This window comes from Phocoena sinus, chromosome 5, assembly GCF_008692025.1.
Source record: "Phocoena sinus isolate mPhoSin1 chromosome 5, mPhoSin1.pri, whole genome shotgun sequence".
NCBI classification, from domain to species: domain Eukaryota; kingdom Metazoa; phylum Chordata; class Mammalia; order Artiodactyla; family Phocoenidae; genus Phocoena; species Phocoena sinus.
The window spans coordinates 73,883,581-73,909,129 of record NC_045767.1 but is presented as its reverse complement, the minus strand read 5'-3'; the positions used below and the strand labels follow the sequence as shown (position 1 = coordinate 73,909,129).

Below are 25,549 nucleotides of genomic sequence, written 5' to 3'. Positions count from 1 at the left end.
AACAAGATGATTGTGAAAGATTGAAGGGAAAAAAACCCATTAAAATCTAGAAGAATTCTGCTCTCAGATTGCGCTACAGGTGTCTAACTTCTTATTCCACTTTAGATGGACTAAAATTGGAAATTATACACAGTACATAATTTTTTTTAAAAAAGAATTCTAATCAGCAGATAATACTCAAACAGAAGACTTTTCTCAAAAGAGTAGTGAATAAACAGATGTTTGTGTTTTAATTTTAAACAAAGTTATACGTACACACAAATACACATATATGTGTATGTATACGTGTGGGAGAGAGATCAATTCTTCATGATCCCCCTCTTTAAATGACTTCTAATCACCTATTGGTCCCAATCACATTTGAAAAAGAGCACTTCCATTATAAATATTACCAGGACTTCCCTACTCAAGAGTGGTTTTACACAGTCAGCCTCCCGAATAGATTTCAGATGTGACACCACTTGCTAAGGTTTATTTGGTTTTTTATTTTGTTTGGTTTTGTTTTCATTTGCCAACCTTTTATAGAGAGCCATGAAAAAGGACTCCACCTTTAAAACAATGGTTTGAAAAGAGAGAAAAGGCAATGTCGGACAGCCGGATGGATGAGGGAGGTCATGACTTCCCAGCGCTCTGCCCTTTCTGCTTTCTGGCCACGTTGCCCTCCCAAGCCAACCTTTTCTCTCACTGCCCCAGGAGCCCACAGAGATGGGTCCCCTGCTGCCAGGGGTTTGCTGAGAGACAGGAGGGTGGGATGCAAATTGGAAAATGGACCTGATGTTCTCAACCTCTGGGCCAGAAGAAGGATGAGGAGGCCATCCTTGGATAATTTGGGTCCAGATAAGAAAAGAACCCCTTGAACAGGCTCAACTGAAATTCTTTGACCCTAGCTCTTCTCAGTCAGATGTAAGGGACTTTTACAACTGTGACGAGAATAATATCACTCAATAGGGAGACATTTAAAATCCAGTTCCAGCCATGTCCCCCAGCTTATCCAGCCATACAGGTTCCACGTGTGTGTGTGTGTGTGTGTGTGTGTGTGTGTGTGTGTGTGTGTGTGTGTGTGTGTGTGTGAAGGCCTTAGGTGAGGGTGCTTCATCTCTAATCCAGACTGAAGCTTTGGATAAGGCAGCCTCCTGATACAAGATGCTTTATTTTCCTGAATACCTAAGAAATAAAACCAAACTTCTGGGAGCCAGGCTCTTTTGAAAAAGTTCCCCATGCACCAGAAAGGTGCAAGCCTGCTCCGTGAGAGAACCAAACAGAAGGACTTAGGCAGACTGGAGTGAGGAGTCCAGCTTTATTTCAGCCCTCCCAGGAGGATCTGAAACAGGAGGGAAGGGGGCAGGGCACAACCTTTGAAAGAATGACATAGCCTGAGGACATGACATAAGCTGATTAGAACCAAAAAGGTCCAAGATGGTGGACAAGTCGACTTCCACTAGACCTTGAGCCTCAGTATATGCTCACTGTACTACATTAGCATGCTAAATGACACACCCACGGGCGCCATGACAGTTCCAAGACCTACCATAAAGATCAAAAAGTGGGTGGTGGCCCAATTCCTGGAAATCCCCACCCCTTCCCGAAATAGCTGGAATACTCCTCCCACTTATTAGCCTGTGAAATTACCCACCCCTCTAAAAACTGACAACACCATACCCTGGTATTTTTCTCACCTTCTGAGATGGCCCACACTCTGTCTGTGGAGTGTGTTTCTCTCTAAATAAATCCACTTCTTACCTATTGCTTTGTCTCTCACTAAACTCTTTCTGTGATGAGACATCAAGAAGCTGAGCTTCGTTAAGTCCTGAAACCGGGTGTGTGATATCAGCTGGAAGACTGTGGGTTTTGGCTGGGTTTGAGTCCCAATCTGAGTTTGGGCCGGGTTTGAGTCCTGGCTGCGTGGATTCAAGTCCCAGTCTGAGGTGCACGGTTTCAGATCCCTGAGCTCTTCAGCCTTCTCTCCATTTTACCTTTGTTTTTGCTGGAAATGTGGGTCCCTGCAGTGCACAGAGCCATGGAAACCGCTGTCCTCCCTCTGCCGAGGTAAAGCAACTCCAGTAAGTGGAGACGGGTGAGAGGGGGACGAGGGAGGGCAGATGTGGACACAGAAGCCCTATTTTGTTGCCCCGAGGAGTAACTGGACCCCTGCCCAAGAGATCCCCAAGCCCTCCAAAGAAAGAAATTGCAGGGGCATGAGTCATCCCCTATTTTAGGCGAACACAGGGGTGCCCTGCGGGACTGAGGGCCTCCCTTATCAAGGAACAGGCAACTGAAGTACGCAGATTGTGCTTGGCCAAAGGCTAGGATCAGCTTCTGGTTTATTATCTATTTAACTAAGTGGATTAAATGAGAATTGACTGGAATTGTACACTTAGGGGTCCCTTACAAAACGCCGTTATCTCATAAGCCGGCTTAATGGAACAGGCTGTCCGGGGCTTATTAGAAGTAACTGAATACAGTGCCCTACAGGGCAGAGATCCGATGGAGGGTGTGTGGCAGGCCCGGGAGATCCCACGCCTTGTGTGGCCACAAAAGATGGGCCTGGGGTACAACTGCAAACCATACTATTAGCGTCTACCCCCAGAGACAGGCCCAGATCTTCCCAAGAAGAAAGGCACCTGCCATTCACTCCACTGTAAAAGCACTTCTTCGATATTAAGGGTGGACTAAGTGCTTTACTGATCTTTTATGTATGTGGACTCCGGCACGTACGAAAGACAGCAGGGTAGAGCGGTTAACACAACCGTCTTGGGCGTTAGACTGCAAGAGTTTGCATCTTAGCTTTACCGCTTACTACTTGAGTGACCGTGTGTCACTTAACTTCTCTATGGCTCAGTTTCCCCATCTGCAAAATGGGGATGATAGTAGTACCTACTATCTAGGTACTACTACTACTACTGGTGTTGGGTTTCTGAGGAGATTAAGTGAGCTAATATGTATAAACTTCTTAGAATAGTGTCTGGCACAAGTGATTCTATAAGTGAGCTTTCAGTGATCATAGCTTTTACACCAAAAAAGAATTCATCCCATTTCATAGCTTTTGCACCCGCATCTCCTTTAGCTATTGATGGCAGCATGATATGGAATGAGCTGCCCTCACAGAGGAGATATTCTGAATGGTGGGAGGCAGTGTACGTGGAGGAGGTCAGGGCTGTGATCAGAGGGACATTTTGCTGGAGATGGTGATGCGATCTTACACGTCATTTATCTTCTCTTATCCCCATTTCTGTGTGTGTGTGTGTGTGTGTGTGTGTGTATGTGTGTGAGAGACTTTCATTATAGGGTTTAGGTAAGTGAATGTAAATTCTGCTTTTGGTGAAGATTGATATAATTATGAAGATGCTCAGAGATGAGACCCCTTTGGCCTGGTGTCCCAGAAACATGTACATTTTAGAGGACTTGCTTTGAGGATAACAGACACATCGGAAAGGATCGCTGGACAGACCCACTGGACAGAAGTTGCCCTTGTGCAGTTGGTTTGAACAATGGAGATAATTGACTGTTTTTCAGGAAGGTTTTAGTTTATTTGCAAATTTTGCACTTTTTTTCTTCCAGCAATTTCTTTGACAGTGTTATTTTTCTGTTGAGTTCCTTTGAGTTCAATTTACCTGTAATCTGTAAACATTTCTTCTGTCAACAACCTGCTCCACAATTGACCTAACTCTTCAGAATTACACAGCCTTTGCTTAAACTACTTATAACGTATAATCTACGATTTCCATGTATAATTTATAATTTTCAGTACTCTATAATCCAGGAGATGATTCTATTCCACTCAGCCTAATGGATGAACATTACAGTCCTCACTTTTCAAAAAGTTGAAGGAGACCATATAAAAATTTGTATGAACCTTTCTGTTCTATAGAATTACTTTAAATTTAAGAAGTTTAGCCTGTTAGCTGAATTGTGTTTTAGGGGAATGGAAACACCATGCATAGTGTTAGAACTAGTAATGCTTTCTTCTTGTTTTCATGCCATTTTTAATTTAAAGGAGTAGTAGTATAGTATACAACACTTAGATATAATTGATGTAATTTCCCATATTTTAAATGGCTCAGGCTGGGAGTTTAAGGAAAGAAGCCACATGAATCAGTGAGAAGCCATAACCTTCCAGGGTTTCTTCTGGCTGATTATTGACTAATGCACAAATTGATGTGTCTCAACTGAGCTGCATTGCCGAGGGCAAGCATGGTATGATATTGATAGATGCTCTGGACCTGTGGATCTCACCTTTTCTTGGTTATGAACCTCTTTAAGAATAAGGAGGAAGTTGTGGACATGCTTCTCAGAAAATGACACAAAGCTTGGCATAGAATTCTAGAGAGTGTACACGAACTCCCTGAATTTTCTGTCGAATCCCTGCTTCCCCACTGGAGTTCACTGAACACAGGGAGGCTTCCTCTCACTAGGCTTGACCACCCTTTTGATTTTTTTTTTTTTGCGGTATGCGGGCCTCTCACTGTTGTGGCCTCTCCCGTTGCGGAACACAGGCTCCGGGCACGCAGGCCTAGCGACCATGGCTCACGGGCCCAGCCGCTCCACAGCATGTGGGATCTTCCCAGACCAGGGCACAAACCCGTGTCCCCTGCATCAGCAGGCGGACTGTCAACCACTGCGCCACCAGGGAAGCCCCTGATTTTTTTAATGACAGTGAGTTGGACATTTCTGGAGACCAGGATATAGAGACTGGTCAGAGGATTTTTATGATACAATAAGAAATATGCATATTGGTCTTTGTCCACAGTTCCTAGCACACAGCTCTTAAAACCCTTGGAATTTCCAGAATGATGAGAGTGTCCTATATGCTAATGCGATGATTGGTGGTTGGGGGAATAATAGCTTCAGGATGGGAGCTGGTTGCCAGAAAAACCAAGGCATGTTTAGAGTAGTGGAACTTTCAGCCCTACCCCCGCAACTTCCAGAGTGAAGAGAGCAGCTGAGAGATGCATTAATCACCAGTGGCCAATAATTTAATCAATTGTGCCTATGTAATGAAACCTCCATAAAGTCTCCTGAACAATAGTGTTTGAAGAGCCTCTTGGTTGGTGAACACATCAAGATACTGGGCAGGTGGAGCACCTGGAGAAGGCATGGAAGTCCTGCCCTCCTTCCCCCATACCTGGCCCTCTGCATCTCTTCCATTTGACTGTTCCTGAGTTGCATCCCTTGTAATAAACTGGTCCCAGTAAGTAAAGCACTTTCCTGAGTTCTGTGAGCTGTTCTAGCAAATTATTGAACCTGAGGAAGGGGTCATGGGAACCCTTGATTGATAGGTCAGGAGTGCAACTGGCAACCTGGGATTTAAACTTGGCATCTGAAGTGGGGGCAGTCTGGGTGGGGTCTGCACTAACTCTACATAGCTAGTGGCAGAATTGATTTGAATTGTAGGACACTCAGTTGATGTGTGGAGAGTTAGAGAATTGGTTGGTATAGGGGGAAAAGCCCACACATTTGGTGTCAGAAGTGTGAGTAAAAACAGTTCAGAATTTTGCCCTCCCTTTAAGAGTTATATACAGTGTTCCACAGTTATTGAAAGTACAGGCTCAACTATCTACACACTGTGTCTGCTGCCATTGGGTTCCTTTGGATGTTCCTATGTACTTTAGATACACTCCATTTTAGTTGAAGTTTGTTTGGATCTACCTCTACTTCCTAAAAACTTCTCTCTTTATCAAAATTAACAAGTATCTCCTCACTTCACATCCACTAGGAGAGCTACAATCAAGAAGATAGTTGATAACAAGCATTTTTGAGGATGCAGAGAAAACCCTCTTACACTGAGGGTGGGAATGTAAAATGGTGCTGTCACTTTGGAAAACAGCCTAGCAATTCCTCAAACGGTTAAATACAGAGTTGCCACATGACCCAGAAATTCTATTCCTAAATACGTACCCAAGAGAAATGAAAATGTATGTCCACACAGAAACTTGTACATGTAAATCTAGAAGCATTATTCGTAATAGCCAAAATGTGGAAACACCCAAATGTTCATCAACCAATGAATGGATATTTAAAATGTGGTATATCTATACAATGACTATTAGTCAGCAATAAAAAGAAACTAAGTGCTGATGCATCCTACAACTTGGATGAGCCCTGAAAACATTGTGCTAAGTGAAAGAAGCCAGTCACAAAAGACCATATATTCTATGATTCCATTTATATGAAATGTCCAGAGTAGGGAAATCCATAGAGACAGAGAGCAGATCAGTGGTGCCAGGGTCTGGGGGTAGGGCGAAAGGGGGAGTGACAGTTAACAGGTATGGAGTTTCTTGTTGAGGTGATAAAAATGTTCTAAAGTTGATTGTAGGAATGATGATTGTACAACTATGTGAATATACTAAAAGCTATTGAATTGTACACTTGAAATGGGTTAACTGTGTGGTGTATGCACTGAACCTCAATAAATCTGTTCTGAAAAAAAGAATATAGATTCTGGACCCAAGCTGCCTGTGTTAAAATCACCCTGGCATCTCTGGTGTCCTGAGACAAGGATTTGGGTGCAAGTACTGTATTTGAGAAGATGTCCGAGGCAGTGTGGTCAGGACGTAGGGAAGTGAGACAGGAGAGGAAGGAAAGCCAGTAGAGGAGGCATTCATGAGTGAGTTACTGTTGGGGGCAACTGGGGCTCAGTCCTACTGCCCCCTCCATAAGGCTATGGAGACCACAATTCACAATGGTACCCCCCAAGCGATGAGAAAGCTCTGTTGTTTCTGAGTACTGACTTCTATGCTTCTAACCAGAGGAAGGCCCCAGACAGGAGGAGAGATACACAGAGACAGAGACAGACAGACACAGAGACAGACATGCAGGTACTTGAGGCAGGAAGCAGAGGGCACAAGAACTGTTCCCCAAACCTACAGGTGAACCAGTCCAGAATGACTGAACGAACGTGGGCTGAACATAGACAGTGTGCTGATGGGAGTGTTCCTTAATCTCTCTGGCCCTCAGCTCCCTCATCCTTTGTATGGGGGAAAGAATAGCTCCTGTCTCATAAGGGTGATATGGGGATTGATGAGTTCATGTATCTGCAATATTTCAACAGTCAAAAATACTCATCTTGAATCTTTCTCTATTTTTTGAACTTCTGACTTACCGTGATCATTCCTCTTCTGCATGAGCTTGTAACAAGACAGAGAAGAAATCCATCTATTATGAGTTTCAAAAAGAAATAGAACCACTTCCGAGAACAGTCTTCTTATTAGGCCCCCTTTGTGTTTGATCAGCTCTGAATGGCTGCCTTTTGAAATACGCCATAAGCTTTGTTAGCGCATTACATGCCCATCCCAGCAAGTTCTGTTATTGGAGCAACTCTATGATCTTTCTCATTCTTGCTATTCTATTTTATGGAAACTGTTGGTGGGATTCAAGTGAGAGCGGTTCATCACAGTACCCTGTTGTGTTTTCCTTTGTGTCTCCTATTTTCCCAAAGCTGTGTTCAGAGGACACTAGACCGTGGGGAGCTTTCTTTTTGTGAAACTTCTGCAGTCTAGGGGTTGAAGCCAGTGGCTGCAATCCCAGGCAATTCTGAGTTCTACTTCTGTCAAAGGCATTTACACTCAATGTGTTTCATTGCTCAGGGATGATTGAAACAGCCCAGTTGGTGAACAGCCAGGGGGAAATAGGGTTAAAAAACAACAACAACAACTATGTTACATGAGCTCAACCTGTCACGATTACAACTCAGTGTAAAGATTTGTTCAGCGAAGCAAATATCTCTGGATTGTTTCAGGCTGTGACTCTTCAATTAACCTGACATTTCACAAGTCCAGAAGTGCCGTGGATGAACTCTTTACTTCGCTTCGGGATATTGCTGGAGCTCGGAGTCTCATGAAACAGTTTAAGTCTGTATATGTTCCTGGAAATCATACCCACCAGGCAAGTACATATGTTTTAAAGTAACCGTCTAATCTGTGTTGTGTTTTTAGGATTCAGAGACTGAAAGAAAAGTTTCCATTTTAACCTCTCTAAAATGAAGGATCTGTTCAAGATGAAATCCAAGGCCCTTGTAGTCCAGAGTTCTGGGTTCCCCTGAATCTGAAAGCTTCCCAGTTTATTTGTATTTCAGGCTTGATGCAGTGAGGTGAGCGCTGGATTACGGGTCAGCGCTGCTTTATAACTGCCCCAGAGCTGTTCTGTCACCTTAAGCAAGTCCCTAAGCTCCAGATGTGGGGTGGCCTTAGTGCCCAAGTTTCTGGATCTAAGAGTAGCAAAATTACCTAATAATGTTATGGCAAGGGAAAAAGAAGCTGATGCCAGCAAAAACGTTTGTTATTTAAAATGCCCCCCCACACTTTATTAGGAGAGTCGGAGAACCTTGCAAGGATGTTTTGACCAGGGAGTAGGAAGACGGTATGAGAATCCAAGATTGAAGGGGTAATTGCTCTATCAAAACTCCGTGGGGCGAGGTGCGGGGGAGGCACAGGGAGACACGGAAAGACCCAAAGGGAAGACGAAGGGGTGAAGGAAAGCTGGGGCCATCGAGGCTGGGCAGTCTCTGTTGGACAAGGAAGAGACAACCCGCAGGTTCCTGGTGGCCAGAGGTGAGCTTTCAAGGAAGAACAGATGTTTCTGACAGAAAAGATCATTGGGTTTTGCTGTGGAGTGTGTGAAGGAATCTTCTCTTCCATCTCCCCATGAAATAGTAAAATTCGCTCCATTTGCTAAGGCTTTTTGGAGAGTTGAATGAGCTGTTAGTGGGGACTATGACATAGTGAGGGGTTCAGCTTGAGGGTTCTGACTCTCTAAGGTGGGCATGACGACAACAGCTAAGGTTACCTGCTACCACCTAGCAAAATCCAGATTCTTCCTCCCATATATTTGTATAGTAGCTGATACTTGAAGAGTCCCCTACATGTGGTTTTCCCTTTGATCCTCATGACAAGTAGGCCAGAGAGGTATTCTCAGCCCGAGACCCAAGAAGCAGGCACACAGGTGGGCCAGGGCCTGACGCCAGGTCTTTGCTGCCAACCCAAAACCTCCCCACTTGCTGCACCACGGTTCTCCTGGAGGGTCTAGGAATAATGACCAATAATGCTGATCTCAGATACTGAAATCACCCCCAAGACACAAAAGACCTTAGAAATCGGCACTCAACTTAGTAATATAAATTCCCATCTTTTGTTCAATGATCTGAGAACATCACTACCACGAAATACAGATAAAATCGCTCAGATAGTTAATCAGTTGTAGTTTTGTCATGAAAAAATTACCAATCTTAAATATGGCAGTATGGACTGGTCCTAGAAGACGTGATAGAAATGTTGACATACGATGAAATTTAGACCAAAGGCTATCAAGAAGTAAGTGGCTACTATCATTGGCAAGGGGAAGATAAACCACTAATTTCATGAGGTCTTTTCAGTTTTGTGATCACCATGGTGACTAATTTGGCCAACTTCACATAAACATGTATTAGCTATAAATCTTGGGCATAACAAGGACGGTGATAAGTTTCCTAGACTTTATCTCCCTGCTAGCAACACAGTCTCTCCAGACCTCGGAACCCTGTCTGAGCAGCCATCGCCTTTGGAAAATGAACTTTCCCTTGTTGCACACACTTCCCTTACAGTGAGTCAGTAACATCAACTCGTTCACCAAAAATCCTAAATGTCAGTGAGTGGAAGTGGGGACAAGGCAGGGAGTATATGTGTATCTTGAGGGGATCAAATAATAATTATACAGACACTTAGTGAAATGCTGTGCAACCCATAAAATGAGTGGGATCTAAATATACTTGGCAAGGACTGTATTTGGGTCCTTGTCCTGGGCTCTGCTTGGAGAATTCAGAATAAAACAGGGGTTCATGTTCTATTGGCTGTAGATATACATCTATTGGGTGTAGATGTAGATCATTCTGTAAAGCATTATCCTATTTTTGTTTACAAATAAAAAGTACACGGGTGTATATATTTAATAAGTCTCTAACATTTTAGGAAAATTTTATAATGGTTATGTGCGGGGAACAGAAAGGGTTAGATGCACAAGGAGGAACTCTGGCTTCTTGCTTTATACTCACATATGTAGAGGAAGAATTTTTGATGGGATTATGGATAATTTTTACCTGTTTGAGTTTTTCAACACTTTTTGAACTTAAAGAAGTTTTCAGGACTTCCCTGGTGGCGCAGTGGTTAAGAATCTGCCTGCCAATGCAGGGGACACGGGTTTGAACCCTGGTCTGGGAAGATCCCACGTGCCGTGGAGCAACTGAGCCCACACGCCACAACTACTGAGCCTGCGCTCTAGAGCCCACGCACCGCAACTACTGAGCCTGCGTGCCACAACTACTGAAGTCCACATGCCTAGAGCCCGTGCTCCGCAACGAGAAGCCACCACAGTGAGACGCCCGCGCACCACAACGAAGAGTAGCCCCCACTTGCTGCAGCTAGAGAAAGCCCACGCACAGCAGGGAAGACCCAATGCGGCCAAATAAATAAATACGTACATACATAAATAGATTTATTAAAAAAAAAAAGAAGAAGTTTTCAATCACAGATGGAAGCCCCTTGAGGACAGGGATTTTGATCTGGTTTGTCCACTGCCATATCTTCAGTGCCTAGAGTGGTATCTTGCACGTAGTGGATACTCGATAAATATTTGTTGGGTGCATCTTAAATGTGCTACATGTATTTTTATCACATGTTGGAGGATTTGTTGGGACAAAAATGTGTATAGATAGAAAACAACAAATGTCCAGAGTAGAAACAGAGTCCAGCTTTGTTTAGCTTTGAAGATGGACCTTGGCTGGGCAACTTTCTGTCCATCCCTTCTCCCAATTTGGTCCTCAGCTCAAGGAAAAAAATGTGCTTTCTATCTAGCTCCATGCTGTTCCTACACAGAATCTAGTTGGGATGTCCCGGGCTCCCTGGGACCAGTGCTATGTATCGGGCTCTCTCCCCTGGATCTCAGGGCCCCTGCCAGCCTCAGCCTCCCTCCCAGGGTACCTCTCTCCTGCTCCAATGTAAATGAGTTGACTCTTAGAGCCACTCCTGTTTCCACTCCTAGCTTGAGGCACTTCTTATTTAACCTTCATCCTTTAGCCCTTTAGGAAAATGTGTCAGTCACAGCTCAGATGCAGAAAGCAGACACCACTCTCATCATTTTAAGGAGAGCAGGATTCCATACAAGAAATTAAGTACATATAAAATCTTGAAAGAGCTAGAGGAGTGGGATCTAGACTAGGTCTCCAGAAGTGAGCCCAGAACATCACCACGCACGTGGCCCTCCAAGGAAACTAGTACCTCTGCCACAGCCAGGAGAGTGAGCATGGTGGGGATCGTGAGGCTGCCACTGAAGCTCTTTATTTGAAGAACACACCACCAAAGCTGGAGACAGCTTCTGGGTTTGCTCACCACGGTACATGCAGAGCCCAGCACAATGCTTGCCACCTAGGGGTGGGTGGAGAGGTGGATGGATGGGTGGGTCCTGGACTGTGGGTCTTATCCAGAAAGGCTTTTCTTATGTTCTTAATTCTTAGTGAGAGGGAGGTTTGCATGTACGTTAACAGCAACATTTGGGTTCATAGCCCAGCTCTGCTCCCTACTAACTGTGTAACCTTAGGCAAATTACTTCACCTCTCTGTGCCTAATTCCTCTTACGTAAGCAGGAGCTAACAGTAGTAGCTCCTTCATAAAAGTGCTCTGAAAAATATATAGAAAGCTCTCAGGATAGGAGCTGACACATAGACAGTGCTATGTAAGCATTGTCTCTAACAGTTGTAGTAAAGGACAAAATAGACCTTCTCTTTGTCCTCTTTCGTAGCATTTCGTCATTTCCTTTATTAGGAGATGGGCTACACAGAAAGGGAGTCATTCTTAAGCTGACTGTCCTGTTAGCTGTGGCATTTGGTCAGAGTCTACTGCTGACACCCGTTTGTTTGGAAAAGTCATGTTTGTCCATAGACTCTGTTGACCGGAAACATAAGCCCCAGTTTTGCCTGTGCAGCAAGTCTTCTTATGCTTTGATTTCTTACTACAAATGTTCCAGTTTAATGGGAGGCTTAACCTCCTTCCTAAATGTCAGTGTTTGATGTGCTGCTGTTTCTCAGATGACTCAGGGCAAGGAGCTTATGAGCCCTTTCAGACAAAATATTGCACGGCTCTTGCATGACGGGTTTTGGCAGAAGTCTCAAAGTGCTGTGCCCTGGAGGAAACTTCCCACAGATGCGCACTGTCCTCTGTGCCTCCGGCATGTTGAACCAGAGCCTTTAGAACCAGCAGGGCCCAAGGAGGCCTGATTCATCTTGTGCCCGGTGAAATATGCGCTCTGAACAGTCTGTAGGCCCAGTCTCTTCATCAACATCAACAATCCCCGGCTCTGGCCACCAGCTGGTCTTTTGCAAGCACTAAGCTCTGTTCTTCCTTCTGATTCTATCTACCTCACCCTGGACCTGCTAGCATCCTTTCTGAAAGGCTCTGCGTGAGATAGGGCTATGCTGGGGGCCAGGAAACTTGGCTCTGTCCTGTAGTCTAACTTCTAACTGCCTGTGTGAATTCAAGCAAGTTAATTAATAGCTTTGGGCTTTGATTTCCTCATATTGAAGTTGAAGGGACTTTAATCAAAAGATATTTTAAGTAATCTGCTTCTGGTTTGAAGGATGGATGGACGGATGAACAGATAGACAAATGAACCACTTTTTAATCTGCAGCGCAAACCATTTTCCTTAAGAAGATGAAAGGAGAAAAAAATCAGTCATACTGCAGCAAAACATAAAAATAAATAAGCCATGGAGTATTCAAAGCCAAGACCAGTTTTGAACAAATGTTTTTCTGTACAATCTTGGATTGAAACAAAGTAAATACTCTCAGTACAAATCTAGTTCTGAGAACTTGGTGTTCAGAGTCGGTTTTGCAAAAAAGAGAGAAGCATCTGCAATAGGACCAAGAGAGGTCCTGGCTGCACCAACACCAGCCAGCAAAGCCAAGGTCAGCAGCATGACTGTTGGGGGTGTGATTGTGGCAACAACTCCAGTTTTCTCGGAAACGGATATCCTAGGCCAGGGGTCCCCAAACTATTTGGCACCAGGGACCAGTTTCATGGCAGACAGTTTTTCCACGGGGTGGGGTGGGGGGGAATTGCTCAGGCAGTAACGCGAGCGATGGAGAGCGGCAGATGACGCATCGCTCGCCCGCTGCTCACCTCCTGCCGTGCGCCCGGTTCCTAACAGGCCTAGGACTGGTACCGGTCCGTGTCCCAGGTGTTGGGGACCCCTGTCCTAGGCCATCTTTAAGGTGCGCCAAATTCAAGAAGCTGTTGGGGGCTTCCCTGGTGGCGCAGTGGTTGAGAGTCCGCCTGCCGATGCAGGAAACATGGGTTCGTGTCCCGGTCCGGGAAGATCCCACATGCCACGGAGCGGCTGGGCCCGTGAGCCATGGCCGCTGAGCGTGAGCGTCCGGAGCCTGTGCTTCGCAACGGGAGAGGCCACAGCAGTGAGAGGCCCGCGTACCGCAAAAAAAAAAAAAAAAAAAAAAAAGCTGTTGGAGTTAGACTAGTTTCTCAGAATTGTCTCTGACTTATGTGTAATATCATCAACTGTTGCTGTGCTCAACACCTGTCTTCAGGAGTTGGAATCAGGTCAATAAGAACTTTCTAGATCTAATCATATACCGCAAAAGAGTAACCAGAGACATAGAAACAAGTATTTTATTTTTCATATTTTGATTAACTCTGGTATATTAAAAGCCCAGTTTGTTCTGGAACAGATATTGGACATTTAAAGAAAAAAAGAGAGTTTCTGATTTTTTTTGAAACTTCATCTGTCTCATGTGTGACACCCATGGGGGTCTCATTAGGCTCTACCAAACCTTCAGGCTAGCCTCATGAGCCTGTCATACAGGGCCACACTGTGATTTTCATTGCCCTTAGCACTTTTACCTTCATGGCCCTCTTCCTGTATCAAAATCTCTCTATATATATATTTATGTGAAGAAATATTTATTAAATATTATAAAAAAAATTATATATAAATATATTTATTTGATTACTGAATATATTCATATTCTTATATTTACACATATGCAATTACATATATAATTATATTATAGTTTCATTGGTATAGAGACAAATAATATTATATATCAAAACATTATCTTTGGGCTTCCCTGGTGGCGCAGTGGTTGAGAGTCCGCCTGCCGATGCAGGGGACACGGGTTCGTGCCCCGGTCCGGGAAGATCCCACATGCCGCGGAGCGGCTGGGCCCGTGAGCCACGGCCACTGAGCCTGCGCGTCCGGAGCCTGTGCTCTGCAACAGGAGAGGCCACAACTGTGAGAGGCCCGTGTACCGCAAAAAAAAAAACAAAAACATTATCTTTGACCAAACAGTTCATTTTTTTCTTCTCATTTTAAAAGAAATCAATGCATTTTCATGGGTCGCTAACAGTCCTGTGGGCCCTAGGCATCGTGCATTCTGTGCCTAGTAGATAAGTCATCTCTGTGGTCATAGCCCCCATTTGCAGCCGTCTGTCCAGGACAGGAACATAGCTCGCGGTAGGGAACAGCGGGCATTTTTCTCCTCTCAAGTAGTCCTGTGACCATGATGAAGCAGTCCATGCAGCTACCCAGGAGCTGTTCGGTTTGGTCCTGAAGTGACAGCTGAGCAGTGAGGGAACTAGACTCACATGAAGGGAAGGGTAGGGGCAGGAGTCCTCTGGCTTAAAACCCTCATATCCTATAGGAGCCAATTTCTCTGAAACAACTCCACTGACATGACTTCCAGCATTCCTCCAAGGGCCATGGCCAACCACACAAAAGCCATCATACTCAGAGCAGCCCAAAGCCCTGGCTTTCTGTCCAGTATTTATAGTTCCCCCAGTCTAATGCAATTTACTAAGCAGGGGTCATTTTTATCATAAGCAATCTTGCCTGGCTAGAGTTTGACATTCTTCCCTTATCAGGTTTCCAAGGAAACAGAGCTAGAAAGTTAACCAAAGGTCAGATTCTTATGTAGAAGGGAAGAGAGGTTTAACAATCCTTTGCCTACAACAAGCAACCTGCCAGTTATTAAGGAAATAGTTATATTAATGTTTCAATCCAGACTTTACGGTGTATCTGTGGCAGAGACAATGCTATACATGTTCCCCAAACTCCATTTCCTTTTCCTTCTGGCATAGTTAGACCACATTTTCCAAATTCTCTTGCAGGTAAATGTAGGTTTGTGACTAATTCTGGCCAATGAACAATGGGCAGAAGTAATACAGATCACTTTCAGGCTGAGCCCATAAAATCTCTCTGGAAATCCTCCATACTCTCTCTCTTTCATCCTCTGCTGATGAGATGCAAAGGCTTCAGTGTGGGATTCCAGTGCCCTAGGGACTGGTGGGGCTTCTCAATAGCAGGAACCTGGGTGTCTGAATGATTGTGTAGGCCCTGCACCGTAGGGCACAGACCCCTTACTGCCAGCACACACTGGATGTGGTATAAGGATGAATTTGTCTGTGTTTTTAATTCCTCTCCTTCCCCCCCCGAGAGATGAACTAACAGTGAATGTTTGATTAGGAAAATTAAATTACTCTGGTTAACACTCTTATGTAGACAAACTACACGACTAATCTCCCCTCTGGTCCTTTTTAACATGTGAGGAAAACTCGTGAGCAGGGCACTAGGGCAAGACATCTGGCTCCCCATCACCACCTCCTATGGTCCTTTGCTGAGAATTGGGTAGCTTCTGGCTGAATAGAAAATTCCATGACAGTTAGAGGATCGTCATCTAAGAAGCTACTGCCAAAAGCTATTCATTTCAGTCAGATTTCAGTGACATGATTTGGGGCAGAAAAAAGTCCAAACTAAGTGAGGAAGGAGCCAAAAGTTCTCATGATTAAAACCCTACTTGGGAAAACTAAGAAATGTGTTTGCTAAGAAGTCACGAGACTAGTATACTGCTTTGTACCTAAGAGAGTCTTTTCCCAAATCGTGCTCTTTAAATGGACAATGTTATTTAGTGGTTCTGTGCTTAGTCGTTTTAAAGAAGAAATTGGAAAGCTGAAATTGGAGCAAGGGAGAGAGCAGGATCCCTAACCCTCTACGCTTCCTTCTTTCCCTGTCTCACAGTCTACATGGGGGCTTCTGGAGCCCTGAGAGCAATCCTGTCACCCTGGTACACTGTACTTTGCACAGAGGAGGCCCTAGGCATAGTGTTTTAGCTGGACAACAGGACCAACTTTTTCCTATACCTGAGCTCTTCTCAGGATCACTACTCTTCCTTCTTACAGAAGGTACATCCTACAGGGAGCAACAGCCTCTTTTGTTTTCTGTAGGTTGGGGGTATACTCTCTCCTGTCTTAAATGTGACAGCGTACGTGTACTTCTCTGTGGTTCTGCTTAATGTTATTCTATATAACTATATGTAGACTAATAAAACAAATAACTGTAAACTCCTGGAAAGAAGAAATGGCCTTTTTATTTCTTTATCTTCCCTTTGTGCTTTGTATCAGTTAGAATTTCATTCAGTTGCAAGTAACAAGATCTGAAACGTAAGGCTTAAACACGCAAGGTTTTGTCTTGTCACATAAGTAGGTCCTGATTCAGTACATCCGTGTTATGTTTATAGTGGCTCCACCAGTCTCCACTGACCTGGGTTTCTTCCAGCCCTCTGCTCCAGTATCTCTAAAGAATGGCCCTGTCTTACACAGTGGCTGCTGGCGCTCCAGTCATCACTTCCATGTTCCAGGCAGCAAACAGAGAAAGGGGAGGAAGGCATACCCTTCCCCTTTAAAAATAGAAGACTTCTGAAAGTCCCACTCCCCTTGTACTTACATCTCATTGCCCAGAACTTGCAGACCCAACAGCAAAGAAGGCTGGAGAATGGAGTCTTTCAGCCAGTTGATCATGTGCCTGTCCAAAAACTGGATTCTATTTCTAAAGAAGCAGTCAATGAATATTTGATGATAATGATGATAAGGTGGCAGAGTATTGGCCAAAGGACTTCTCCATGGAGAGCAATTTAAAGAGATTAATGTTTAAGAGATTAAATATCCGGAAAGGCTGAGGTGGTAGAAAAGTTTTCAAGACAATTTACTCAGGGAAGAGGATTTGTAGAATTCAGAGGCCATTCCATGAACTTTATTTTTTTTAACATTGAAAATATTTATTGGATTGTTTTATGATTCCAGAAGTATACCTGTCAATTTCTAAAATTTAGAAAAAAAAGAAAATAATGTCCCCTACTCCCAGAACCTAGAGTTAGCCCTTGTTTACATTTTGGTGTGCTTTACTCGAATTTCTTCCATGCATAAATAATTTATTAATTTTGAACAGGTGAGGGGAAAAAAGGCCATTCTTGCCGTGTGTGTGTGTGTGTGTGTGTGTGTGTGTGTGTGTGTGTGTAGTGGTGTTTTAACTGTGCTTTTTAAAAAAAGAATATAGTGAAAAGGCTTCCTCTCACCTGTGTCCCCTGTCCGTTCCCCCACTCCATGATCACTGCTCATGGTGATTCTGTATATCACACCAGTTTCTTTTTGGCATGTTTCAGCAAATGCAAACTTTCATATTCCCTTTGGCACATTTTACACAAACGCCCATCATACACACTGTTCCTCACCTTGCTTCTTCCACTCACGATTTATTCTGCACCTTGCTTTTTACCATCAGCACAGAGCTTCCCTCTTCGCTTCCACAGCATTCCTTCGTGTGGATGTATCCCACTTATGAAACAGCTCCCTACTGATGGGCACATGAGTTTCTCATCTTTTGCTATTACAAACAATAAACAGTCCTTTGTGGATCTCATTTGAATATATTAGCATATTTGTAGGATAAATTCCTAGATGTGGAATTGCTAAGTCAGATGCATTTGTAACTTTGATAGATACTGCCAGATTACTCTCTACACCGATTGTAACAATTTACACTCCCACCAGCAGTATATGAGCGTGTCTGTTTCCCCACAGCCTCATCAAAAAAAGTGTACTTTCAAACCTCTGTATTTTTGACTGTATGATAAATTTTTAAAATCTATGTTGGTATTAGGAAGGTTGACTCACGGTTTTCGGTTTTTTCAATTTCTGTGTTATCGGTGTCTCTGCCCAGTGCTTTCCCTTTCGTGAGCATTTGCCTGTGAGATCTCTGGGCACGCAATGGTCTATTTGACTAATAAGCAGAGGAGAGCTGCACCCTCAACTAAACGGCTGCTATTTCTCCCTGCATCTTATCCTTGATAAATGCACCAGTTACCTTCTAGCTAAACGACTGTTTATGATTTTGATGGTTTATACCCTCCTATATTTCTAAGGTATTTCAAGTAAGAAAGTTGGAATAAGGGGGAAATAAGAGTAAAAAATGACTACGAAAAGCAAGATGAAGCCAGAGGTGAAATTAACATACCAGATATCCTCAACACTGGCTAGAGGCCGGTTACAGATTTGGCCAGTGCAAAGACAGGAACAGTTCATGACATCTCTACAGTGCTGTCATAGCCTGGCTTTCCTGAGCCTGTAATAGATATAGCAGAGTGCTTTGAGGGAAGACATTCCTCTTCCTTCACCCTTCATGCTCAAACTGGGCTGCCGAACATATCTGGAGCAGCAGAGGTAGCAACAAGACTGGGAGGAAGGTGGTCCAGCCGATGCGAAGGGAAGGAGAGAGGAAAAGCTTGGTAGTGAGGAGACACAAGGAAAGAGGTGGGGGAACATGCTTGGAATATACATTGGTCAGAGGCAGCTGCCTCCAAATACTACCTAAATGTGGATAGATTTAGTACCATTTACCAAACTGTAGTTGCTGTAAATTCACATCAGCTTAATTCTACTGAAATTCTCATAGTCTGCGTGGCTTGCTTTCTCTAGACCCTGACCTTGGTCAGATTTCTTTGGGCATCTTGGCTGCTTTTTCTGGCCAGTTTGTACTTGGAGTTGACCTCTCTAAAAGACGGAGGGATTGCTTTGGACTTGGATAGTGACAATACGTTGTGAGAAAACATTCGGGATCCTAGCAGAAGGGAGCATAATTCTAAGAATGTTTAGGAGATTGTCTTCCTGTCTATATCAACTGACAATACTTTGCTTTTCAGTATACTTCATTCAAAAAACTGTCACTTTAAATCTAGATTGAAAAATTAGCCATACTAGGATTATAGCTCTGGTGAGAGGCATTTGCTTATGGAAGGGAGTGTGAGGAATAAAAAATAGTGCTAGTGTAGTGGGATAAAAATTTCCCCCCCAAATCAATGTTGTCATATTGTCTTTTCACACACGGAGAATCACAGCCATTGCTCAGTATCAGAATAAACTGGTTTTGCTTCGTTTGGTGCAGAGAAAGCTACCCTCTCTCTAGGCAAATCAAACAAACCCTTTTACTGACAGCACAATGTTTTGTCTTTCCAGGCATCCTATAAGCCGTTGTTGAAGCAGGTTGTGGAGGAAATATTTAATCCCAAGAGGCCAGATCCCGTTGACATTGAACACATGTCTTCAGGCCTCACTGATCTCCTTAAAACTGGATTTAGCATGTTCATGAAGGTAAAGTAACCATGACGAGGTAATCCTGAGTGTAATGCTATCTTTGCTGGGCTTGAAAATGCCGGCACCCCCTTAACCCTGGCGAGTACCACAAAGGAGAACGTCCACTATTTGGCCCTTCTGAAATCGGGTGCAATCTTCATTTAACTTTCGGTTATAAGCAGCCTGACCTTCCAGCCTCATACAGCTTCTCTTGACCTAAGCATTATGATCTTTTCTGATCAATAGGTAAGGACCCAAGCCCTCCAGGGTAGCACTATTGAAAACTTCCCTCGTGGCCCACATTTTCACTTAACAGGAATCCACATGCCATTCACAGATCTTAGTGGTAGCCTGGTGCTCTTAATTCTAGAACTTATTATGTGGGATAATGAGTAACTCTGCTCAGTTGTATAACTAGCATCACCCCAAAATCCATTTGGAAATGACTTTTATTTTGGCTTAGCAGACTCCTGGGTGACAAGCATGAGAATTTCCCTGGCTAGTATTAAGGGTAGGTCAAAATTACTGAACAGCCTTTGCAGTGGAGATGAAAGGAGGAAAAGTACACAAATGTGATCTATTTTTAACCCACTATAAAGTTTCTAAATTTAAAAAGATCGAAACGAGATTACAGGCTGACCTCCTCTTCTATGCCAGGATTTCAGTTGTAATAACTCTTGGAAATAACAGAATGTTTTGCCAGCTTCAAAGCATCTTTGAAATCATGAATTAATCTGCATAGAAGATCAGACCTTTCAGAGTTCAATAAATGCATGTGCCAGGAAAACTGGTCCACTCCAAAAGCCGGAGGACGGAAGCCAATCAGACTCTAAACCAAGCAGTAAACGGCTGGAATGGACACCCAGTCTCCTTCCCAATGGTCCCCGTTATCATCAGCTTCTAATGCAACGCGCGGCTGGTGCATTTTCCCTCTGTTTTTTGTTGTTGTTGTTTGTTTTTAAACAATGCAGCACAGTTCAGCTTCTCAAAAGTGTTCGTGGACTCCCATGTTAAGTGTAAGCCCAGGGTTGTCCAGCAGCCCTTCGTGGTGGCTAGTTTGTACCGAAGCTTCCAGGCTAGAGGTGGTCTCTGACCTTCTCCACCCGAGCACCCTATTCCTTCATTCAGAAGCTTGGACTTAACCTTGGAGAGAGACTAAAATAACAAGAGTGGACTTTCCTGCCCTGATCCGTCAAGTCTGAGGACGGCTCATTTTATCCTTTCCCAGTCAGGCTGCTGCGTCCATGGTCAGGCCAAGGGCACACGTGGAGGCTCGAACCTGTCTGCACTCTGCCTACTGCAGGAGTTTCTAATTTGCAAGGAGGCATGGTGTCAGTGAGAGGAGGCCTTAACTCGCTCTTAGGCCAGTGATGTTCTGCGAAAAGAACTGTGTCCTGGCGAAAGGGTTCTGTGACCAAATATGTTTGGAAACCCGTGGGATAAACAGAAAATTAACCCGAAATTCTTTGCTGTCAGATTTCACAGTGCCTTTAATGTGCTAACGGACTTTGCAACTCTCTGGAGGCCAGCATAGACTGTCTGTTGTAGGAGGACTGTCCACTTGCATTTTCCATCACTGTTTCATGAACCGTGAGACATCACATTTTTAAATTACCCTTTTAAACTATGCGGAGTGTTTTCTACAGCTCTTCTTGTGGTGGGAAGCTTCGCTGTCCTATGGGGAGCTTTGCCTGAGAGGATGTTTAGAACCGTCCTGGGCCAGCACTGGCCTGCTGTGTTTCTCTCCATTCAAATCCTTGGAATTAGAGCTCATGAAGAGATGCCCCCGCCCCTGGAGACTGATCTCAAAGAGAGGTTTCCATGTAATGGGTTTAAGAAAAAGGAATGTGTGTTCTTCCAGCAGCTGTCAGCATCCACTCCTCGGCCCGCAGCTGTCAGGCCTCTGCTCTCAGTAGCCAGGGGCCCTCATCTCTCTGCAGGGGGTGGGAGAGTCTTGGTGGGCTGGCCCAGTAGCCCTCCTCATCCCAGCAGCCCAAGGGAGAATCATTTTGTTCCATTTCTACATGGGCCTCTGTGGCCGGCTCTTCCCATCATTCCACAGAACTTGGCAAGGAAAGTTACCTCTGGCCCATGTGTTCAAAGTTTAAACAAAATTGGGATAAATGGAAAAAGGAACTGCAGGGCTTTGAGGACCTAACAGTGACTTCTCAGAGACCTCCGTCTTTGAGATGGGGGGCGATGCCGTCAGGAGAGGGTGTCTTCTACGTTGGTTTAAGGCCAGTGGAAAGAAGAGGATGTGGATAGAAGAGATGGAGCTCTCATGGCCACAGCCATTCACCAGTCTCCCTGGTCCTGTTCTCTGATGCTTTTCACTGCCAAAGTCAAACAGCTAACCTGTGGTCAGCTGTACCAGGGAATCAGCCATTCTCATATTCGAACCTCACAACACCCCTTTCATTATCCCTGCTTTCCCCGTGGGGAAACTGAGGCTCAGAAAGCTTAAGCAGTAGATGTGGACTTCCAGAAGGCCCAAATTGGGTCATCCTCCCCTCCGTTCTCAGGTGTTCTCCAGACAGCACACAGGAAATGGGACAACAGGATTTGTTCCCAGGTCGGTCTTATTCCAGAGCCCGTGCTCTTAACCACATTTCTTGGCGCCAGGATGCTGCCAGGTATTTTCTTGGAAGTTAAATATTCATGTGTCATTAATTCTTTTCTTCCTGACGACTCATTAGCACAGATGCTTTCCCTCTCCAGTATCTATGCAGCTCCTCAGTCAACTCCACGCCCGGACTGGTCATCAAGACACAGCCCGTGTGAGGGAGCTCTCCCGGGATCATCTGCTGTTACCGTGTCTGCTTCTCTGGGACTTGGTCCCAGGACTCACTGGCAGTACAGCCCCAGGAGAAGAAATTCGCGCAGTGGTGTGAGCTGCTTCCACACACTGCATCTTCATTCTGTATCAGCAGCCAACAGCCATTGCTTTCGGGCTACTTGCTGCCCTGCTCTTTGCCTCTGGGACCTGCTTCCCCCGCTTCTCACTCAAGACCCACTAATGCTGTGCCTGAAGGGAACAAACAGACAGAGCCTGATGAAAGAAAGGTGTCCACGTGGGCTCCTTCTGTGCTTGGGGTACTGTCGCCCAAATGGGAGAGCTGCAGGGCTGGAAAGGGAGCTGAGCTGCTCATCTGTCCCCGTCCTGTCTGTGGACTCACAGGTGGTTTCACAGATGACTTTGGCTCAGTCACCAGAGGCAGTATCTGTAGCCTACGCGGGGGGTGAGAAGCCAGCAGGAAATGTTCTGGGAAAGAGACCAGCAGACATTACCGCAGAGTGTACTGGGGGTCCCCGTGACGGTGATAGGAAGAACATAGGAGAGGGTTTTCCAGGCCCCAGTGTCTCGTCAGGGCTCTGGGCCTTGTGTGCGCACTTCTGTGACTGCACTCGTTCCTTGCCTTATCATTATACGTGTTAGGTATCTTTCTCCAGACTAGCATGTTCTAACTGAACGGCTTCATCCACTGCACATCAGTGAATCAAGACCTCAGTTCAATGGGTTGTAATCAGCACTTCTTAACGAAGAAAAATAGAACAGGCTAGCAACGTGAAACCAAAAACTGAGTCACACATACATACACACTTGTGATTTAAATGAATTTCTTGCTTTCGGCCACAATCAAAAGGAGGTGAGGGCTTCCCTGGTGGCGCAGTGGTTGAGAGTCCGCCTGCCGATGCAGGGGACACGGGTTCGTGCCCCGGTCTGGGAAGATCCCACATGCCGCGGAGCGGCTGGGCCCGTGAGCCATGGCCGCTGAGCCTGCGCGTCCGGAGCCTGTGCTCCACAACGGGAGAGGCCACGGCGGTGAGAGGCCTGCGTACCGCAAAAAAAAAAAAAAAAAAAAAAAAAGGAGGTGAAAGCTATGGCTATGAGAAAGGAGGGCTGATCTGGGTCTCATTCTTTCCTGCATCCTCTGCATGGGCCTTACACACAGCAGGCACCCGCTAAAGGTTGGGAGTGGCCCTGTGAGGGCGCCCATTCAGAGAGCAGCAGGCTTCAGTCAGTGGTTCCTCTTTCCAGCTTACTGCCCTTAAGCCGAAGCTACGTTTCAACAACTTCACGAAGGAGACAAGGCAGCAGCCAGACCAGGCAACTCCAGTGACCCTCAGCATATTCCCTGACCCTCCTTTGCAGCAGCTACTAAGCAAGGCGAAGCCAGTCACTGTTCTGTCATTATGTCACCCCAGAGAAGCAGCGACCCACGGGCTCCCGCTCACTGCCCAGCACTGCCCTGCTGGGGGAGACGGAAGCCCACCTCGCCTCTGTCGAAGAAACCTGGTGGGCTCATCTTCTGTCCACAGACAGCATGGCAATCTGTTTCTTCCACCTTCTTTGTCTCTCTGGAGAAGAGAATGGAAGCAAAGAGGCTGGTTTTGTAGTGTGAAGACTCAGAGGAGCCAGCAGGAGAAATGTCCGAACAGGGTTAGGCAGGGGGGTGCGTGTTGTCGGGAGGTTTTGGGGGTCGCTTTTCTATTCCACATCTCTCACTTTTCTGTTTGCTTTTGTAAATAATAGAAGGCCATCTAGTTTATGCTCTATTAACACCACTGACCTCCTTTTACTGCCCATGTTTGTTTACAAGAGGCAATAGGGAGCGGTGGTAACATCCGGAGTCAGATGGTCTGGGTTAGAACTCGAGCTCCCGCACTTACCAGCTGTGTGACCGTGGGTATGTTGTCACTTAAGCCCTCTGTGCCTAAGTTGCCTCATTGGTAAAATGCGGATGATAATAGTACCTACTTTACAGGACTGTGGTGAGGATTAAGTGAGTTCATACATACAGAGGATTCACACCAGTACCTGGCCTACAGGAAGTGCTAAGTATGTACTTGCTATTTTTATTTGCACAAGTTCGTGATCCTGGCCAGACTGTGGCTCTTGAGAAAAGAGCCACCTTGAGTGTCTTTGTATTGCTGTACAGAGCCCGTGTGTGGGCATTTGGTGCATACAGATTAACTACTGAGTGAACAAATGAATCACACAGAAGAAAACTGACACCTTCCCCCAAAGTCACAAGCATTTCCTGTCTCACTGCCGACTTGCTCTTGCTAAGAGACATGGACTTTCTCTGCCCGTGGGAGAGAAATGGCTGTGCGGTGTTTTTCCAGACCCCCTTTCTCTTCTATCCTGTGAGTCCCGGCTTGATGTCCTCGGTCTCAGCAGACACATACCCTCCTCCTGGAGCAAGGTGTGGGAGCCGGTGAAATTCTGTGCCTGTGCCGTGACAAAATGGCTCAAGGGAAGAGAGGCCAGCTGGGCTAGACCCTGGCCACCTGGCACAGAGGCAGAAGCCCAAGACAACTCGGACCCCAGACCCCACCAGGAGCACTTCAGAAGCTCCGCCTCTGCCCCGCAAGCACTCCTCAATCAGCCCCAGTGCTGTAGGGAGGCCTCGGAACTGGCTCACAGAAATCAATCTTATTGATGTAAATGTCCACAAGACAGTGAAAGTTAGGAAAATGCCTGTGTGTCCAAGATTCTCTGCCTCAAATAAACCCTGTGTGAGAGGGAATCAAGGCAGCTGTATTTTGCCCTTACTAGAGTCGGAACCTCATCTGTGTCAGGCTACAACTTGTTAAAGTCACTTTCTTTTCATTGCTTTAGCCTGTTTTCCTGTATAAATCAGACTCTCCACAGAAGTCTCTCATCCCCCGCCCAACCCGTTCTGGTTATTGCTCGTTACGTAAGAAGCCATGTCAAAACACTGGCGTAAAATATTATCAATCATTTCTTTTGTTCGTGTGTCTGCTCTCTGGGCAGAGCTCGGCAGAGAAGAATTCGCCTCCAGGATGGTCCACTCCCATGGTCAGCAGGTTGTTGCTCATCACCAGCTGGTAGCTCAGGACTCAGTTCCTATCCACACAGGCTTCTCCACGTGGCCTGAGCTTCCTTACAGCATCCCAGGGACAGGCATCCTAAAAGAGATTGCCAGGTGGGAAGCCTCAGAAGCCACAGGGCATCACTCCTCAGTATCCTGTTGGTTGAGGCGGTCACAAATGCCCACCTGGATTCAAGGGAAGGGATATACTGTCTTCCTATGAAAAAGGGAACCAGAGCATGTGAAGCAGAAACGATCGCTAAGGCCGCTTTAGGAAA

General features: G+C 45.3%; 1 protein-coding gene across 2 annotated transcripts in view; it reads left to right on the top strand.

Annotated features, from left to right (window-relative positions):
• Positions 1-25,549, top strand: part of SCFD2 (sec1 family domain containing 2) — a 405,336-nt gene that overhangs the window by 360,458 nt on the left and 19,329 nt on the right. For both annotated transcript variants that reach the window (XM_032633104.1, XM_032633105.1), the window contains exons 6-7: positions 7,736-7,881; positions 19,318-19,452. In XM_032633104.1, coding sequence (XP_032488995.1) covers positions 7,736-7,881; positions 19,318-19,452 — 281 coding nt within the window. The remainder of the gene's footprint in view (positions 1-7,735; positions 7,882-19,317; positions 19,453-25,549) is intronic.